Below are 16,774 nucleotides of genomic sequence, written 5' to 3'. Positions count from 1 at the left end.
GTTAAAAAATACCGTAAGTCACAACCACATACACAGAAGTAATGCCCTAACCGTATATTCAGACTGCTTAGATCTCTTGCACAGTCGCCCGTCTTCATATCACTACCATATCCACACCACCCCAGTCATTCCACATCACTTATACCATCCACACTCATACTAGAGAATTACTAAAAGGTCAGGAAATTATGAGTGTTATTTGAGATTACTACTTAGGATAGCATTGACTTTTTTGTGTGGCGATGTGATGGTGAATTTGATATCGTCTCTTGAGATCACTACTTAAAGACGCATTGAAATCTTTGTACGATGGCATTGAGATCTTTGTTATGGTAAATGAATAGTCCTTTGAGATCACTACTTAAAAATGGCATTGAAGTCTTTGTGATGGCAAATGAATAGTCCTTTGAGGTCACTACTTAAAGACAACATTGAAATCTTTGTGATGGTAATTGAGTAGTCCTTTGAGATCACTTCTTAAAAATGGCATTGAAGTCTTTGGATAGAGATATATGATGGAAAATGACCAGTCCCTTGAGATCACTACGTACTATCATTCTTAAGTGTTTGTTATGGTAAATGAATAGTTCCCTGAGGTCACTACTTAACGATGGCATTGAAGTCATTGTGAAGTGATGTATGATGGTAAAAGTATTGTCCCTTGAGATCACTACTTAACGATGGCATTGAAGTCTTTGTGAAGTGATGTATGGTGGAAAATGTAATGTCCCTTGAGATCACTACTTAAAGGCATTGAAGTCTTTGTGAAGTAATGTGGTAATGATATTGTCCCTTGAGATCACTTCTTAACGATGGCATTGAAGTCTGTGTGAAGTGATGTATGGTGGTAAAAATAATGCCCCTTGAGATCACTACGTAACGATAACAGTGAAATATTTGCATGTGCTAATAGTATTAAATGATGTTAAATTGGACAAGACCTCCTGTTGGATCACTACTTGCTGGTATGATGGCATTGAGGTCTATCCGTGTACAATAATAAAATTTTAGTTTAGATAAAAAAAAAAAATAAAAAAAATAGCGCTGAAATCTTTGAGTGCAGTGTGTACATAGATGCAGTGGTGATAGTGGTGATAGCAAGCCATTGGTGGTGATGTGGATGTAATGGTGACGTGTGTGTGTGTGTGTGTGGACGTGCTGTGGCAATAATGTGATTAATATGATAGTTGTGTTGAATTGGTGACTGGTGATGAGTATGGCGATGATGGTATGAGAGACACCAGATGAAGGTGATATTCGTGCTTTTGAGTGTCTCTTGATAGATGCCGTGGGTGTAGGCGTTTTTGAGGGGATAGTGATGATAGCTGTGGTGATGGTGATGAGTAGGTGTAGTGACCGTAGTTATAGTTAAACAGTTATGATGATAGGCTAGGTATACTGGTTGAAAATAAGGTTATTACTGTTTACATCGTCATTACTACTGTTCTCCTCATCACTATTACTGTTACATCACCACTACATGACCGTGCAACTCCCCAGACGGACCTCCCCGCCCACTTCCCACAAAATAAGACAGACCGCGAGAATATAACCTCAGCCTTTCCCAACACACACACACACACACACACACACACACACACACACACTTGCGTTGGTGCGCCCCAGATGCTTAGGGACTGCAGGTGTGAGGTGTGGAAAGAGTGGGTCATTCTTTATGGAGATCAGCACAAGAGAGAGAGAGAGAGAGAGAGAGAGAGAGAGAGAGAGAGTACAATATGAAACTCCATCCATACATGTGTAGTGGGGATGGGAGGCGGTTGGTAGAGGGGGCATAGTGATGATTGTTGACAGAGAAGCTTGGAGGCGGTTTTTTGTCTAGAATATACTGGATGAACTCTGGAACTGGAGGCCTCAGGTAAAAAATTAATAGACACCACAAAAACAGAGGAAGGAAAAGAAGAAATGGCAAGAGGAAGTGGTGAAGAATGACGAGAAAGAAGGTTGGTTCTCTCTCTCTCTCTCTCTCTCTCTCTCTCTCTCTCAGATAAACACATTGCATAAGAGACAAGATGAATTCCAAGGTAAATTCACCCCTTCCTCTGCTGGTGATCTTCCTTCCTCTGACCCCGTTTCACACCCCTTCGTCATGGTCGGATTCGGGTCGCTCTGGGGTAGCATCCATAGACAATCTGAACAAATTTTCCTCATAAATCACACTCCAAAACATTTATTTATTATCAGGAATTATTGTGCTAAGTCGTATTTTCCACTTTAATATTCGCTTTGGTTTAGTAGCTTTATAAATGTAGATATAACTGTAAAAAGCATTCCTATATGCAACTAAAGCTGGAGAGGGATTATAAATGTAACCCCTGGAGAGCTTGAACAACGCCCTCCATTGTGCCGCCTCTGTCACTCGCCTAGCTTTTGTAGTCATTGTTAACTGGTGTGATTTGTAGGGTTGGTTGAGCTTAAAGAATAACTAGGGCATCCGTGCTCTGGTCTTGCTTTATTGTTGCCACCTCCAGACGGCTTTATTCAGCTTAGGGGAGACCAAGTAGTGAAACAGGGTGAGTGGAAGCTAGTAATCCCTCAAGGTCGAAATACATGAAGGTTGTATCCAGTCTCCTTAGCTTCAAAAGACTCTCCAAAGCTTAGCAAATGAAGGTTATAATTTAATCTCGCCATTTCTCGAGGTAACAAGAAAACAGTACAAAAGTCGTCACTGTAGAGAAAGGATGAAAGAGCTCTACAGAACACGAGAGATATTCCCTTAAAATTGATGATGTATTTTTAGAACTTCTTATTACTTTCAGAGACTCCATTCAGCTTAGGGGGAGAGAGGTTGTGAAGAGGCTAAAGGAAACTATCTAATCACGTTACTACAGATGGGCAGATGGATAGATAGATAGATAGATAGATAGAGAGAGAGAGAGAGAGAGAGAGAGAGAGAGAGAGAGAGAGAGAGACGCCTTTAGACTGAGGGGGTTAAGTCCTGTGTATGGGCGGGAGGATGAGAGTCGTGGTCCAGTGGGGGATATTGTCTGATGTGTGTTTGCCAAAGGGTCTGCAGTGCGGCCATATCCAACCACGACAGAGGGATGTGTGAATTGGGGTCAGAGGGTAGACGAACGCCTGTGTGAGCCAAGTACTTGGGGAATTGGCTTTGGAATACATCTGTTACCTCTTGTGGATTCTGTTTATCTGTATATTAACTGCCAGACCCTCTATTCAAATCTTTATCCATGGAAGCTGTAGTAAAAAATGCCGCCTAGCTTCTTAGTACTCTCTCCTATCTCTCCAAGCCTCTCTGTTTCCACTCCCCTGTACTCCCTCCCGCCACTCCAACCCTCCTTCCCTTACGTATTCTGCCATTCTTTCTCTTCACCTCTTTCTCGGTCTTCCTCTCTCACTGTCCCATTGTTTTCACCCTCTTGTTGTAATTTCCAAAAAAGACGTCGACTTCATACACTTTTCAGTTCTGTTGTACTCTTTTCTTCTTAACCTTTCCCCTTCTTCCTTCATTCTTTCTTCCTCCATATTATCCTCATCTCCTGCTTGTATTCGTTTTTTTTTTTTTATACCATCCTCCACCTTTCTTCTTCCCTGGTCCTCACCTTTTTTTTCTCCGTATCTTCCTCCTGTCCTCCCTCTATTTCTTTTTCCTATCCTCCTCCTCTTCCTGCCTCTCCTGTCTTCCTCCTTATCTTCTCCTTCTCCTGGCTGTACTCCCCCCTCTCTTCTAACATCCTCCTCCTTTCCCCTTCCCTGATATCATCCTTTCTTCCTGTCTGTCATACCTCTTTCCCTACATGTACTCTTCTCATCTCTTCTTCCTCAACTTCATCCTCTTTTCTTCTCTCACGTCTTTCTCTTGTCTCTTTTCCTTCTCCTAATCATTCGTCTCCCTTCTTCCCCACCCCTTTCCTCTCCTCTTCCCAATCTTCCTCTCATTTTCTCTCTCATGATGTTTTGCTCTTCTCTCTAATGTTCCTCTCCCCTTCTCTGTGTCTTACGCAGTGGGCCATACGTGCCACAGTGTCACTCCTATCACAGCTACCATGAATCCTACCCCTGCCACAACTACCACGATTCCTACCTCTACCACAGTTACCACGAATCCTACCTCTACCAAAAATTACCACAACTCCTGTCCAACCACAACTACCACCAATATAACAGTTGTCAGTCTCACCACACCCTCCATCCCTACCACACTACCATCCACGAGAACTACCAAAACCGCACTGTAGCACCAGTCGAGCAGGGCAGTACTCCCGAGGTGGATGGAAAGCTGATGACAGGGAGTGCTGGAGCTCCCGTTTCATCAGCCCTCAGGACTAGTTCCTGACCATCCCCCTTTGCTGAACTTTTTCAGTGTCTCAGTTACACAGAGAGTAGGCCAGCATGCTCTCCAGTACAAATTTCTCTAACTATCTTCACCAAACTACATGCACAGTACACACTACACTTCCTTTTCAAAAATCAATAAAAATGGCGTCTATTAATCAAGCCTCGGAGTCCCCAGGGGGGGGGACCATAAATGCCCCCGCCATCTGCCCCTCTCCCGGTGACGACTCGAGGTGCCTGGAACCACTGTCTGACTCTCTTCTTCTTCATTTCTGCAACATTCGCGGCCTTTCATCTAACTTTCGCTCTGTTGAGCACCACCTCTCCTCCTCTAAACCTCACCTTCTTTTCTGACGGAGACTCAGCTGTCTGAGGCAACCGACAGCAAACCCTTTCTGTATCCTCCTACTTTCTCTATACTCATTTCAAAGCCAAAGGTGGCTGTTGTGTATACATACGCAACGACTTATCTTGCTCTCGTGTTCCTGAACTTGATTCTTCTGAATTCTCCACACTCTGGCTTCGGCTTTCCTGTCATTCTCTGACTAAATATATCTGTGCTGTTTACTTATCCCCGAATTCTACTGACTATCAAAAATTCTTTGACTATCTTACTTCTACGATGGAACACATTCTGTCCATTTCTCCTTTCTCTGAAATCTCCATTCTTGGAGATTTCAATGTTCACCACCACCTTTGGCTCTCCTCTCCTTTCACGGATCCACCTGGTGAACAAGCCTACATCTTTTCTATCCTTAATGACCTAGAGCAGCTTGTACAGCACCCTACCCGTATCCCTGACCGCCTTGGAGAGAGCTCCAACATACTTGACCTCTTCCTCACAACTAATCCTTCTGCTTACTCTGTTAATCTTTTCTCTCCGTTGGGCTCCTCCGATCACAACCTTATTACCTTAACCTGTCCTATCACTCCGGTACGGCCTGTGGACCCTCCAGGGAAACGTCGTCTGTGGCACTTTTTGGAGCCGCTAACTGGGAGGCCCTCAGGCAGTACTTCTTTGATTTTCCTGGAATGATTATTGCTTCCATGGCCGGGAGCCATCTGAGTGTGCCTCGCGCATTACGGAGGTTATTCTCTCGGGCATGGAAGCATACATTCCTTTCTCATATCCTTTGACTAACGCAAGAAAGCCTTGGTTTAATCACGCTTGTTCTAATGCTGTCCGCAACAAGGAGAGGGCCTACAAATGGTACCGGAGCCAACCCACACCTGAATCACATCATCTTTACGTTTCTGCCCGGAATCGTGCTAAGTCTGTTCTTCGCTCTACTAAAAATAATTTCATCCATACTAAATGCTCTCAACTCTCCAACTCGAATTCTTCCCGCTCCTTCTGGCACCTTGCCAAAAATCTTTCTAACAACTTTACCTCATCATCCTTCCCTCCTCTTTTCTACTCTGATGGTTCTGTAGCTATTTCTTCTACTGATAAAGCAGATCTCTTCGCACAGACTTTCTCCTCCAATTCCACCTTAGACGATTCCGGTGCTGTTCCTCCTTCACTTCTCCCCTCTGACTTCCTCATGGCTGACATTAAAATTTCTTCAGTTGATGTATTTTCTGCCATCACTGGCCTCAGTACTAACAAGGCATATGGGCCTGATGGGGTCCCTCCTGTTGTTCTCAAGAACTGTGCTTCTGTGCTTACACCCTGCCTAGGCAAACTCTTTCGCCTTTGTCTGTCAACTTGTACCTTTCCTTCTTGCTGGAAGTTTGCTCTCATTCAGCCAGTCCCAAAGAAGGGTGACCACTCCCAACCCTCCAACTATCGTCCAATTGCTTTAACGTCCTGTATTTCAAAAGTTTTCGAGTCAATTCTTAATAGAAAAATTTTAAGGCATCTTTCCTATCACAACCTTCTTTCCGATCGTCAGTATGGGTTCCGTCAGGGACGCTCCACTGGCGATCTTCTCACCTACCTTTCAGACTCCTGGTCATCCTCCTTTCGGGACTTTGGCGAAAGCTTTGCCATTGCACTTGACATCTCAAAGGCTTTCGATCGAGTCTGGCATAAATCTTTAATTTCCAAACTGCCCTCCTACGGTTTCTATCCTTCTATCTGTGCCTTCATCGCTAGCTTCCTTTCTGGTCGTTCTATAGCCGCTGTTGTAGACGGCCATCGTTCTTCTCCTAGATCTATCAACAGTGGTGTTCCTCAGGGCTCTGTCCTATCACCAACTCTCTTCCTTTTATTCATCAATGATCTTCTAAGCTGTACATCTAACCCTATCCACTCATACGCTGATGACTCCACCCTTCACCTTTCCATTCGGTTCCCGCAACGCCCATCTCAACAGTTACTTCAAGAAACAAGGGATGAGGCTATGGCACACCTAATGTCTGACTTGGCTCGTATCGCTGACTGGGGTAAAAATAATATGGTTGTCTTTAATGCATCTAAGACTCAGTTCTTACACCTATCAACCCGACAAAATCTTCCACAGGTATACCCATTAATGTTTAATAATATTCAGCTTAATCCTGCATCATCCTTGAACATGCTTGGGGTTTCATTTACTCGGGACTTATCTTGGAAAGATCATATTACATCTCTTGTAAAATCTGCTTCTAAGAGATTGGGTGTGCTAAGCCGACTCCGCTCTTTCTTTACCCCTGCACAATTGTTGACTCTATACAGGGTTTTATCCGCCCCTGTGTGGAGTACAACTCTCATGTGTGGGGAGGCTCCCCACATACAGCTCTTCTCAATAGGGTGGAGTCAAAGGCTTTTCGTCTCATTAACTCTCCTCCTCTTACTGACTCCCTTCAACCTCTGTCTCTTCGCCGCACTGTTGCATCTTTATCTCTTTTCTATCGCTACTTTAATGGTCACTGCTCCTCTGAACTGTCTGCTTGCATTCCTCCACCTCTACGACGGGCGCGTAGCACCCGTCTGGCAGCAAACTCTCATCCCTTTTCTGTCCAACTCTCTAATGCAAGAGTTAACCGTTACTCCCAGTCTTTCATTTATGCAACAGGTCAACTCTGGAACTGTCTCCCTCTGTCTGTATTTCCTGCTGCCTATGATCTCCAGTCTTTCAAACGCAGTGTGTCCAGGCATCTCAAAATGATCGGATCTTGAATTTGGCTCTCTATTGTATTTTGTTTTTCTCTTGGAGGGAACTGTTACTGCGGGCCATGGCCTTTGGTTCCTTCTTCCTCGCATAAAAAAAAAAAAAAAAAAAAAAAAGTACCAAAACTTCCACAGTCCCTGCCCCTACCACGCAACCACCCACCACTACTACCACCACAACCACCACTGTCACAACCACCACACCCCCTACCCCTACCCGCAGCTACTACGTCTACCACAGTTACCACCCACCACAACTACCACAACCACCACCCAACCACAGCTAGCAAAATCACTACCCCTACCACAACTATCATGACCTAGAGAGGAAGAGCTGAGGCGTGGGTGACCTCAGGGGTGGGGTCGAAGGTCAAACCACAGTCTCTCTCTCTCTCTCTCTCTCTCTCTCTATCTATCTATCTATCTATCTATTTCACACACACACACACACACACACACACACACACACACACACACACACACACACACACACACACACACACCTGCTTCAACCCTTGCTGTTTGTAATTTCTTTCTCTTCCTCCCACACGCACACTCTCTCTTTTCCATTTGTTTACTTCGTGCTCGCCTCAGTCGTTTTGTGTGTGTGTGTGTGTGTGTGTGTGTGTATCTATCTATCTTTCTATCTATTTATCATGCTATCTATTTACCTATCTATCTCTCTGTCTATCTACTTATCGTGCATAAAAAAGCATCAGACAATTCGATGACAGGAAAATACAATAAATATTCAGGAAATTATTAATACAAAATATGATCCCTATTTCCCACCCCAGCACCAACACCCCCCATCAGTGGAAATATACCCGGGAAAAGAGCAGAGTATGGAGCATCAGACAAATCCATTACGGCCTCTTTCGTTGCGTAGGAACCCGATTCGAGGTTACCGTAGTCGATATCATAAAAAAAGTAGTAGTAGTAGTAGTAGTAGTAGTAATAATAATAATAATAATGATAATAATAAAGTCTGGTTGCATAATGGGATTTGAATTGTAGCGCGTAAACCACATCTGTTGTTAGAGTGAATTGCCATCAGTCCATCTGGCGCCTTAGTCAGTTTGACATTATTCTTGCTACCCCAATACGATTGAAGAGAGAGAGAGAGAGAGAGAGAGAGATTGTGTTTGGGTATAGCCCTCATTATCCCCTTCAATATTGAGCTGGTACGGGAGAGGGACGCCTTCATGTGGTGGCACCGATAAAACCAGGCGGCTTCACTGCCTGGTTACATGCTTCCCTCAGTCCGCCGAGAGAAGTGTGGAGAACTGGAGAAGAAAGTCGGAATTTGCCTGCAGTCCACTGGGTTCACGTTCAGATGAGCCTGGGGTTGCAACTACTACTACTACTACTACTACTACTACTACTACTTCTACTACTGCTACTACTACTACTACTCTGAATATATTTGTCCGGTAGTATAAAGAATGAAATCTGGCGTCCTGGAAACTAAGGATTGAGGAAAAAACTTTACATACTTCCTAACTTTCCTAGAAGAGCTTTTTTCAGCAGTTTCCCAGCCTCTAGGCCGATCTATCAAGCGCTTTTCCTGTTGGCTGTTTCACCGGAGGGAGAGGGTGGTGAGGAGAGAGCTTTTGTTTGCTGTCCTTTTCTTTTTCTCTCTCTCTTTTTTTTTAGTTGTTGGGTACTGCTGCTTTCTACGTGGTCGTTACTGAGGTGGATGGATTTCGTAACTCTCTCTCTCTCTCTCTCTCTCTCTCACTCTCTCTTTTCCATAGATATAGCTTTGTGATTATGGATTCTGGCTTAATGTAGCGCTGTAGTTTTAGCTTCTTTTATAACCGTGGTTGTGATTGTAGCCATAATGCCGGTACTTGTAGCTGTGTTTGAAGCAGTGGGTGTATTGGTAGCTGTGAATGTTCTATATTTCTTTCACTTTGACTTGGCTCAGAGTTTTGTCCATTTACGTCTCCTTTCACGTATACCAAATGCAGAAAATGGAAATACTCCGACTCTGCATCCTTTCCACAGCACTTCTTCGTGACTAGCATCATATTCTAGTGTTAAGTGTTACAACTCAGCATTCAAGATGGAGAGATGGCAATTTTTAGGTCAGGTTAGAGTGAAATGAATATAGAAGTTGTTGTTGTAGGTCGGGGTAGTGCGAGACAGTTATCTAACTACCTGAGTCCCGTTAAGGCGGATGGTAGTTGTAGATTGGTATTGTAGTGGGTGCCTTTACAGTGAGGGTATAGCTGAAGTTGTCATTCTAAGGCTTATATGTTGATGTGGTGGTTCTGTTGTGGTTGTAGTGGTAATTGTGGTTGTAGATGTAGGTGAGGTAAGTGTATGTTGTGGAGTGGTGTGTTGAGTGGGTTGGTGTGGGAGTACACAGGGAGGGTGTTAAGTGCTGTTGTAAATGTGGTTAGGGTTGTAGGGATTTGGTATGAAGTATGTGGAGTGATGAGTGGATTGGGTTGACCGCAGTGGTGTGGAGTGGCGTTAGGTAATGTCGAATGGGGTTATGTTTGGTGGTGTGGTGTGGAGTGGGGTTAGGTGATATGGAAATTGCTTAGGCCTGGTGGGGTGGAGTGAAGTGGGGTTGGGTTATGTGGAGTGGGGTTAGGTTTGATGAAGTGGTGTGGAGTGGGGTAAGGCTTAATGGATTGGTGTGAAGCGGGGCTGGGTGATGTGGAGTGAGGTTAGGTTAGGTGGAGTGGGGTTAGGTTGGGTGGGGTGATGTGGAGTGCAGTAAGGTTGGGTGGGGTGGGGTGGAGTGGAGTAAGGTTGGGTGGGGTGGGGTGGAGTGGGGTAAGGTTGGGTGGGGTGTTGGGGAGTGGGGTTAGGTCTGGGTGGAGTGGTGTGGAGTGGGGTTAGGTTTGAGTGGGATGGTGTGGAGTGGGGTTAGGTCTGGGTGGAGTGGTATGGAGTGGAGTAAGGTTGGGTGGGGTGGGGTGGAGTGGAGTAAGATTGGGTGGGGTGGGGTGGAGTGCAATAAGGTTGGGTGGGGTGATGTGGAGTGGAGTAAGGTTGGGTGGGGTGATGTGGCGTGGAGTAAGGATGGGTGGGCTGGTGTGGAGTGGGGTTAGGTCTGGGTGGGGTGGGGTGGAGTGGGGGTTAGGTTGTATGGAGTGGAGTAAGGTTGGGTGGAGTGGTATGGGTTGGGAGTGTGGAGTGAGTGAGACAGCCGGCATAGTTGGCAACCCACACCAGCACCACCACCAGAGTCCCGTTACTCTGGAAGGTCGCGTGTTTAGGGGTCACTCCGCCCCCCCTCCGACCACCCCCCTCCTGCCCTGCCCCCCTCACCCTCCCCGTCCCTCTCCCACCTCACACCCTCTGCTGCCTTCTTCATCTCTCTCTCTCTCTCTCTCTCTCTCTCTCTCTCTCTCTCTCTCTCTCTAGTAAGTCTAAGGTACTTGAGACACGTACGTAAGTGGATTTAGGTGGAATTATAAGTGGAATATTGAAGCTGAACCCCTCCCTAACCTATACCACCTCTCCACTCACACATCCACATTCTCTGGTGGGTGTAGACAGGTGTAGACAGGTGTAGGTTGATTTCAGAGGGTGTAGATGGGTATGGAAGGGTGTAGGCGGATGTGTGGATACAGTGGAGGTGTTTTTATAGGAGGGATGTGGATATGTGTTAGGGGGTTGGATGTGGGTGTAAGTCTGTGTGAAGGTGGATAGACGTGGATATGGACTGAAATTAGGTGGAATAGTAAGTGGGTACGAAAGTGGAGGCTCAGATGAATAAGGAAGTGGAGGGAGGTGGGTGTATGTGGATGCAAGTGGATGTAGTGGATATAGTGGAAATGTGAGTAGGGTGGATGAGGTAGGATGATGCAGATGAGTGGAGAGGGTTGGAAGTGGATAAATAATGAATATAAATGTGAATGAGTTGACGGCAGGTGGAGGTGTAGTGGAAATTAGTGGAAGTGTGGATAAGGTGGGTGTGAAAGTGGAGAGAGAGAGAGAGAGAGAGAGAGAGAGGCTAAAAACACAGGTGTCTGTCTTCACTAGGGCACCGGGGCAAGTGTGTGTGTGTGTGTGTGTGTGTGTGTGTGTGTGTGTGTGTGTGTGTGTGTGTGTGTGTGTGTGTGTGTGTGTGTGTGTGTGTGTCTGTCTGTCTGTCTGTCTGTCTGTTCCTGCCCACGTGTAAACCACTGACTCATGTACACCTGCATCCATGTAGACTTGCACTGTGCACATCTGCTTCATGCGAACTATCTCTTCAATGTACACCTGCCCACTTGTGCACCACCTGGCCTGTGCACACCTGACTCACGTGCACCTCGTTCATGAACACCTGATCCCGTACACTACCTGGAATTTATGCACCTGCCCCCATGTACACCTGCCCCATGTACACCTGCCTCCATGTACACCTGCCCCATGTACACTTGCCTCCATGTGCACCTGCCCCATGTGCACCTGCCCCATGTGCACCTGCCTCCATGTACACCTACCCCATATACACCTGCCTCCATGTGCACCTGCCCCATGTACACCTGCCGCATGTACTCCTGACGTGCTCATTTCCTCCATGTACACTTGTATTTATTTCCGCCTGTCTGTGTACACCTACTCCATGTGCACCTGTTTTGTGTACAGTCATATACACCTGCCTCATGTTTAACCGCACCCTTTACACCACTTGCCGTATGTACACCATGTCTTACGTACACCTGCCCCATGTACACACGACCCATGTACACCTGACCTATGCACACCTGCTTCCTATACACCTACTCCATGTGCACCTGCCCCATGTATATTTGCGTACATGTGCACCTGCTGCGTGTACACTTGCTCTATATACACACTCTCATGTACGCTTGCTCCATGCACACCTGTTTCTTGAACACTTTTCACTATGTACACCAATTGCCCCATGCACGTCATGTGCCCCATGTGCACCTGTCTTACGTGCACTACTCAATTATTCGTGTGTTCATGATGCCATAATGTACACAGGCATCTTGGTGCACACAGACATCTCAGTGTACGCAGCCATCTTGGTATATACAGACATCTTGGTGCACCGACATCTTGACGTACACAGCCATCTTGGTATACACATACATCTTGGTGCACACAGACTTCTTGGTGACGTTTGATGCACACAGAGACCTTGGTGCACACAGGCATCTTGGTGCCCACAGACATTCTAGTGCCTGCTTACATCTTGGTGCACACATACATCTTGGTGCACACAGATCTTGGTAAACAAAACCATCTGTAGACAGGTGCACATAGACATACTAGTGCACATAGACATACCAGTGCACATACTGTAGACATACTAGTGCACATAGACATACTAGTGCACATAGACATCATGGAACACACGGTCATCTATAGACAGGTGCACATAGACATATTGGTGCACACAGACATCTTGGTGCACACAGATAGTGCACACACAAACGTCCTGGTACACAGAGACATCATGCGACACAAAGCCATCTATAGACAGGTGCACTTAGACATACTGGTGCACATAAACATCTTGGTGCACACAGCCATCTTGGTGTACACAGACATCTTGGTACACACAGACATACATAATCTCAAACACCACATAAAACCTCATATGACACACCAGTCTTCCCTAACACATTTTCCTAATCGATTCATTTTGCTTGTTACTTCTCACTGTCCCATTCTGTGTTATATAAATCCTTCCAGTATCGCCCTATTCTTCATAAATAACGTACAAAAGGATATTAACCAGTCATATCGAGAAACAAATCGATTAAAGGGGTATTGGGGAGACCGGTGAGAAATAACTCGCTAAGGAAGAGGTGTTAGAGAGCCTCCTTAACCGACGAGAAATAAATCGCTAAGGAGGAGATGACAGGGAGACGAAAATACAGGCGTGAGAGCCGTGCGGGTACTGTTACTCTGAGATTATCACGAGCAAGCAATGTTTAGACGTGGATTTTTACCCGAGATTCTCTTATTATCTTTGTCAACAGTAGTGCAGTTAGGGAACGCTACTGTTACTGTTATTTTATGGCTCTAACGGCTCTGTTTTTAATGTAAGAGGGTGGTGGTGTAGGGAAAGTCTTCGTTTTTTATGGCTACTAATGTCAACAGTCCTGGAGACAGAGAGCGCTACTGTTACTGTTATTTCAGGGTTCTAACGGCTCTGTTTTTGCATCTAAGAGGGTAACGGTGTATAGGAAGTCTTCGTATTTTGATGACTTATTGGAACGGTTCTTAGATGGGGTTAGCCTGCATGCCACATTACAGAGAGCATTCAACAGCGAAGTAGGAGTAGTATTTGCAACCCCAGGCTCATCTGAATGTGATCCCAGTGGACTGCAGGCTGAGGTTCCCCTGTTGCGGTCCACCATCCTCCTCTTGGGGGATAGGGAAGGAACTGAGGGACATTTAGATGACCAGGCAGTGGAGCCACCCTGTCATATCGGTGGCACCACGTGAAGGCGTCTCTTTTCAGTTAGAGAAGCCAAACATCCGCTAGTCATATCAAGAAGTTTTGAGCATTAATTGTAGTTAACCTTCATACCATGTAACACACACACACACACACACACACACACACATCCCCGGTACACACGCTCCGCGGCTGTGTACGTGTGCGTGTGTGTGCGTGTAACTGTACGGCGTGGAGGCAAACATAGTAAACATTGCATTAATATTCATGCCGGACGACAGATGGCGTATACACCACTCAGCCCGGGAGACGAATCCGAACGCTGCCGAAAGTGTACTGCCTAATACCTGTTCTTTCTCTCTCTCTCTCTCTCTCTCTCTCTCTCTCTCTCTCTCACACACACACACACACACACACACACACACACACACACACACAATAAATCAACTTCCATGCTCTCTTACGTCCCATGGCCTCGCAAACCGTATCCTTGCAGGTGACACACACACACACACACACACACACACACACACACACACACACACACACACACACACACACACACACACACACACACACACACACCACGTATCACCTCACCGTTACGGGTCGGCACACCGTAATGGAGCCACATCCAATGCCACTCCGAGTATGCCGGAAGTCTCATGATCAGCGGCTGCCGGGACAATCAATCAAATGTTCCGTGGCAAGTGATACGTATGTAGAGTATTATGTATTAAAGTCATTTGTCTTATAGAACACTGATTTCACATATGTAACTTCTTCGTGATAATCAAAAGAGGAGCTAAAATACATGCAGCCTCTAATGCATGACAGAAACAAATGCAGGATAAAAAAAGGAAGTAAAAGGTGCATAATGATGGTGCCGCAATCTCCTGAGTGCATAGTAAACATTGCCTGGTTATAAAAGTACACGGTACCTGCTACATAAAAATTTCTGAATGTCCATTACATAAAAAAAAAAGGTAAAAATTAATGTAAGCTGAAGAAGAAGACGTAATTGGCGGATGAAGACAGCGCCAAAGCCTCCAGGGATAGTTGGAAAACGGAAAAATATATCGAATAATTTTCTTAAATATCTGAAGAGCCAAACGTATAAAAACAAATCCAAGAATTCATATAAATCGAAAAAAAAGTATAAATTTTAAGAGGTGAGAGCCAGAAAATCACAAAAATCGAAAAAAAAAAAAATGGAATTAAAGGAGAACGATATCTGCGCCGAAGTCTCCAGAGTGCGTAGTAAACACGGCCTCGGCGGGGTGCTCAATGTCAGTGTCAAGGGGAGAAGTGGAGCAAGGGGTGACCTCTCTCTCTCTCCTCTCTCTCTCTCTCTCCTTTTCGCCCACTCCGACTTTTTTTTTGTTTTCCTTTCTTTTCCTCCTCACTTTCTATCCGTCTCTCTCTCTCTCTCTCTCTCTCTCTCTGCTTAACTCTTACTGTTCAGTATTTCTTTCTCCTCCGACATACACTCTCTCTTTTTCACATGTTTACTTTATGCTCTCTCTCTCTCTCTCTCTCTCTCTCTCTCTCTCTCTCTCTCTCTCTCTCTCTCTCTCTCTCTCTCTCTCTCTCTCTCTCTCTCTCTCTCTCTCTCTCTCTCTCTCAAACCCATCTGTCTGTTTCTCTTCCACTTTCTCTTTACTTTCTCTCCCTCCCCCCTTTCAAGAGATTCTTTCTGTAACTTTTCTCTTTACCTACCTCTTAGAGTCCCCCCCCCCTCTCTCTCTCTCTCTCTCTCTCTGTTGACATTTTCTCCAGTTCGTTCCAGTTTTATTTCTCGTTCCTCACACTTTCTTTTGTTTTCCTTTCTCTTTCTCCCCACTTTCCAATTTCTCTCTCTCTCTCTCTCTCTCTCTCTCTCTCTCTCTTTCTTTCATTTTTCTTTCCAACCAGGACGAGGCAACCGCTGAACCGAGACACAAACACGCCGAATTATCTTAACCTACTGGCCTTTGTTGTTAGTGGATCCGGCTTCGGCTCCCCAGCGTTATTGTTGCGGCGAGCCGAACTGGAACTCAAACCGAAAGCACTCAGAGCACTTCAATGGGATATCTTTATTTATTTATTTATTTATTTGTGCATTAATTTTTATTTTTCTTGCTACCTTGTGATTTTATTCTGGTAGATCTTTAGTAGTAGTAGTAGTGGTGGTAGTAGTTGTAGTAGTAGTAGTAGCAGCAGCAGTAGTACAAGTGTATGTATGTGTATTTGTGTCTGTGTTTATGTTTTCCTTTCATCTTTATCCTCTTCTGCGTTGGGTTTGACAGTTGTTAATTATAACTAAATATATTATGCTTTGGTTCTGAGAGTCATTTTAATACGGAATAAAATTAAGTAACTGCTTCATTGACTACTACTACTACTACTACTACTACTACTACTACTACTACTACCACGACTACTACTACCACTACTACTACTACTACTATTACTACTACTACTGCTACTACTACTACTACTACTACTACTGTTACTACCGAAAAGATAATACACTTCTTTATGTCAAATATATTCTGAGACACGTGACGAAGAATTTCAAAACATTTTCTATATTCCTTTACGTCAAAAGCAGTTACTTTATTTCCTATTAACTCTCATATAAATTGCAAAATAATATAATCCTGAAACTAATGTAACTCAAAATTCTCAGACATCACGAAGAGAGAGAGAGAGAGAGAGAGAGAGAGAGAGAGAGAGAGAGAGAGCAGCTTCAAATATATTAAAGAAATGGGGACGGTGCAAAGGGTATTTTTACTGAGAGAGAGAGAGAGAGAGAGAGAGAGAGAGAGGATAGCTTCAAAAATACTAAGAAATAAGGACGATACGCTTTCTAATCTACAGGCGTTAGTGGCATAGGTACTGGGTAGAGAAGGGGAGGCATATCTGTGGTAGGAATGGCGGTAATTGTGGTAGGAATGGTGGTTGTTGTGGTAGAGATAATAGTAGTTGTGGTAGGAATGATG

The 16,774-nt window shown here is 44.9% G+C and overlaps 1 protein-coding gene across 1 annotated transcript in view; it reads right to left on the bottom strand.

Annotated features, from left to right (window-relative positions):
* LOC145415570 (protein masquerade-like) overlaps positions 1-12,301 on the bottom strand; it is a 45,306-nt gene extending 33,005 nt beyond the window's left edge. Inside the window, exon 1 of the mRNA XM_080284792.1 lies at positions 12,140-12,301. Coding sequence (XP_080140918.1) covers positions 12,140-12,301 — 162 coding nt within the window. The remainder of the gene's footprint in view (positions 1-12,139) is intronic.
* Positions 12,302-16,774: the final 4,473 nt, after the last annotated feature.

This window comes from Coenobita brevimanus, chromosome 103, assembly GCF_032717465.1.
Source record: "Coenobita brevimanus isolate Jiangsu-jjx chromosome 103, ASM3271746v2, whole genome shotgun sequence".
Taxonomy (NCBI): Eukaryota; Metazoa; Arthropoda; class Malacostraca; order Decapoda; family Coenobitidae; genus Coenobita; species Coenobita brevimanus.
The sequence above is the reverse complement of the archived record's forward strand: the minus strand, read 5'-3'. Positions and strand labels throughout refer to the sequence as shown.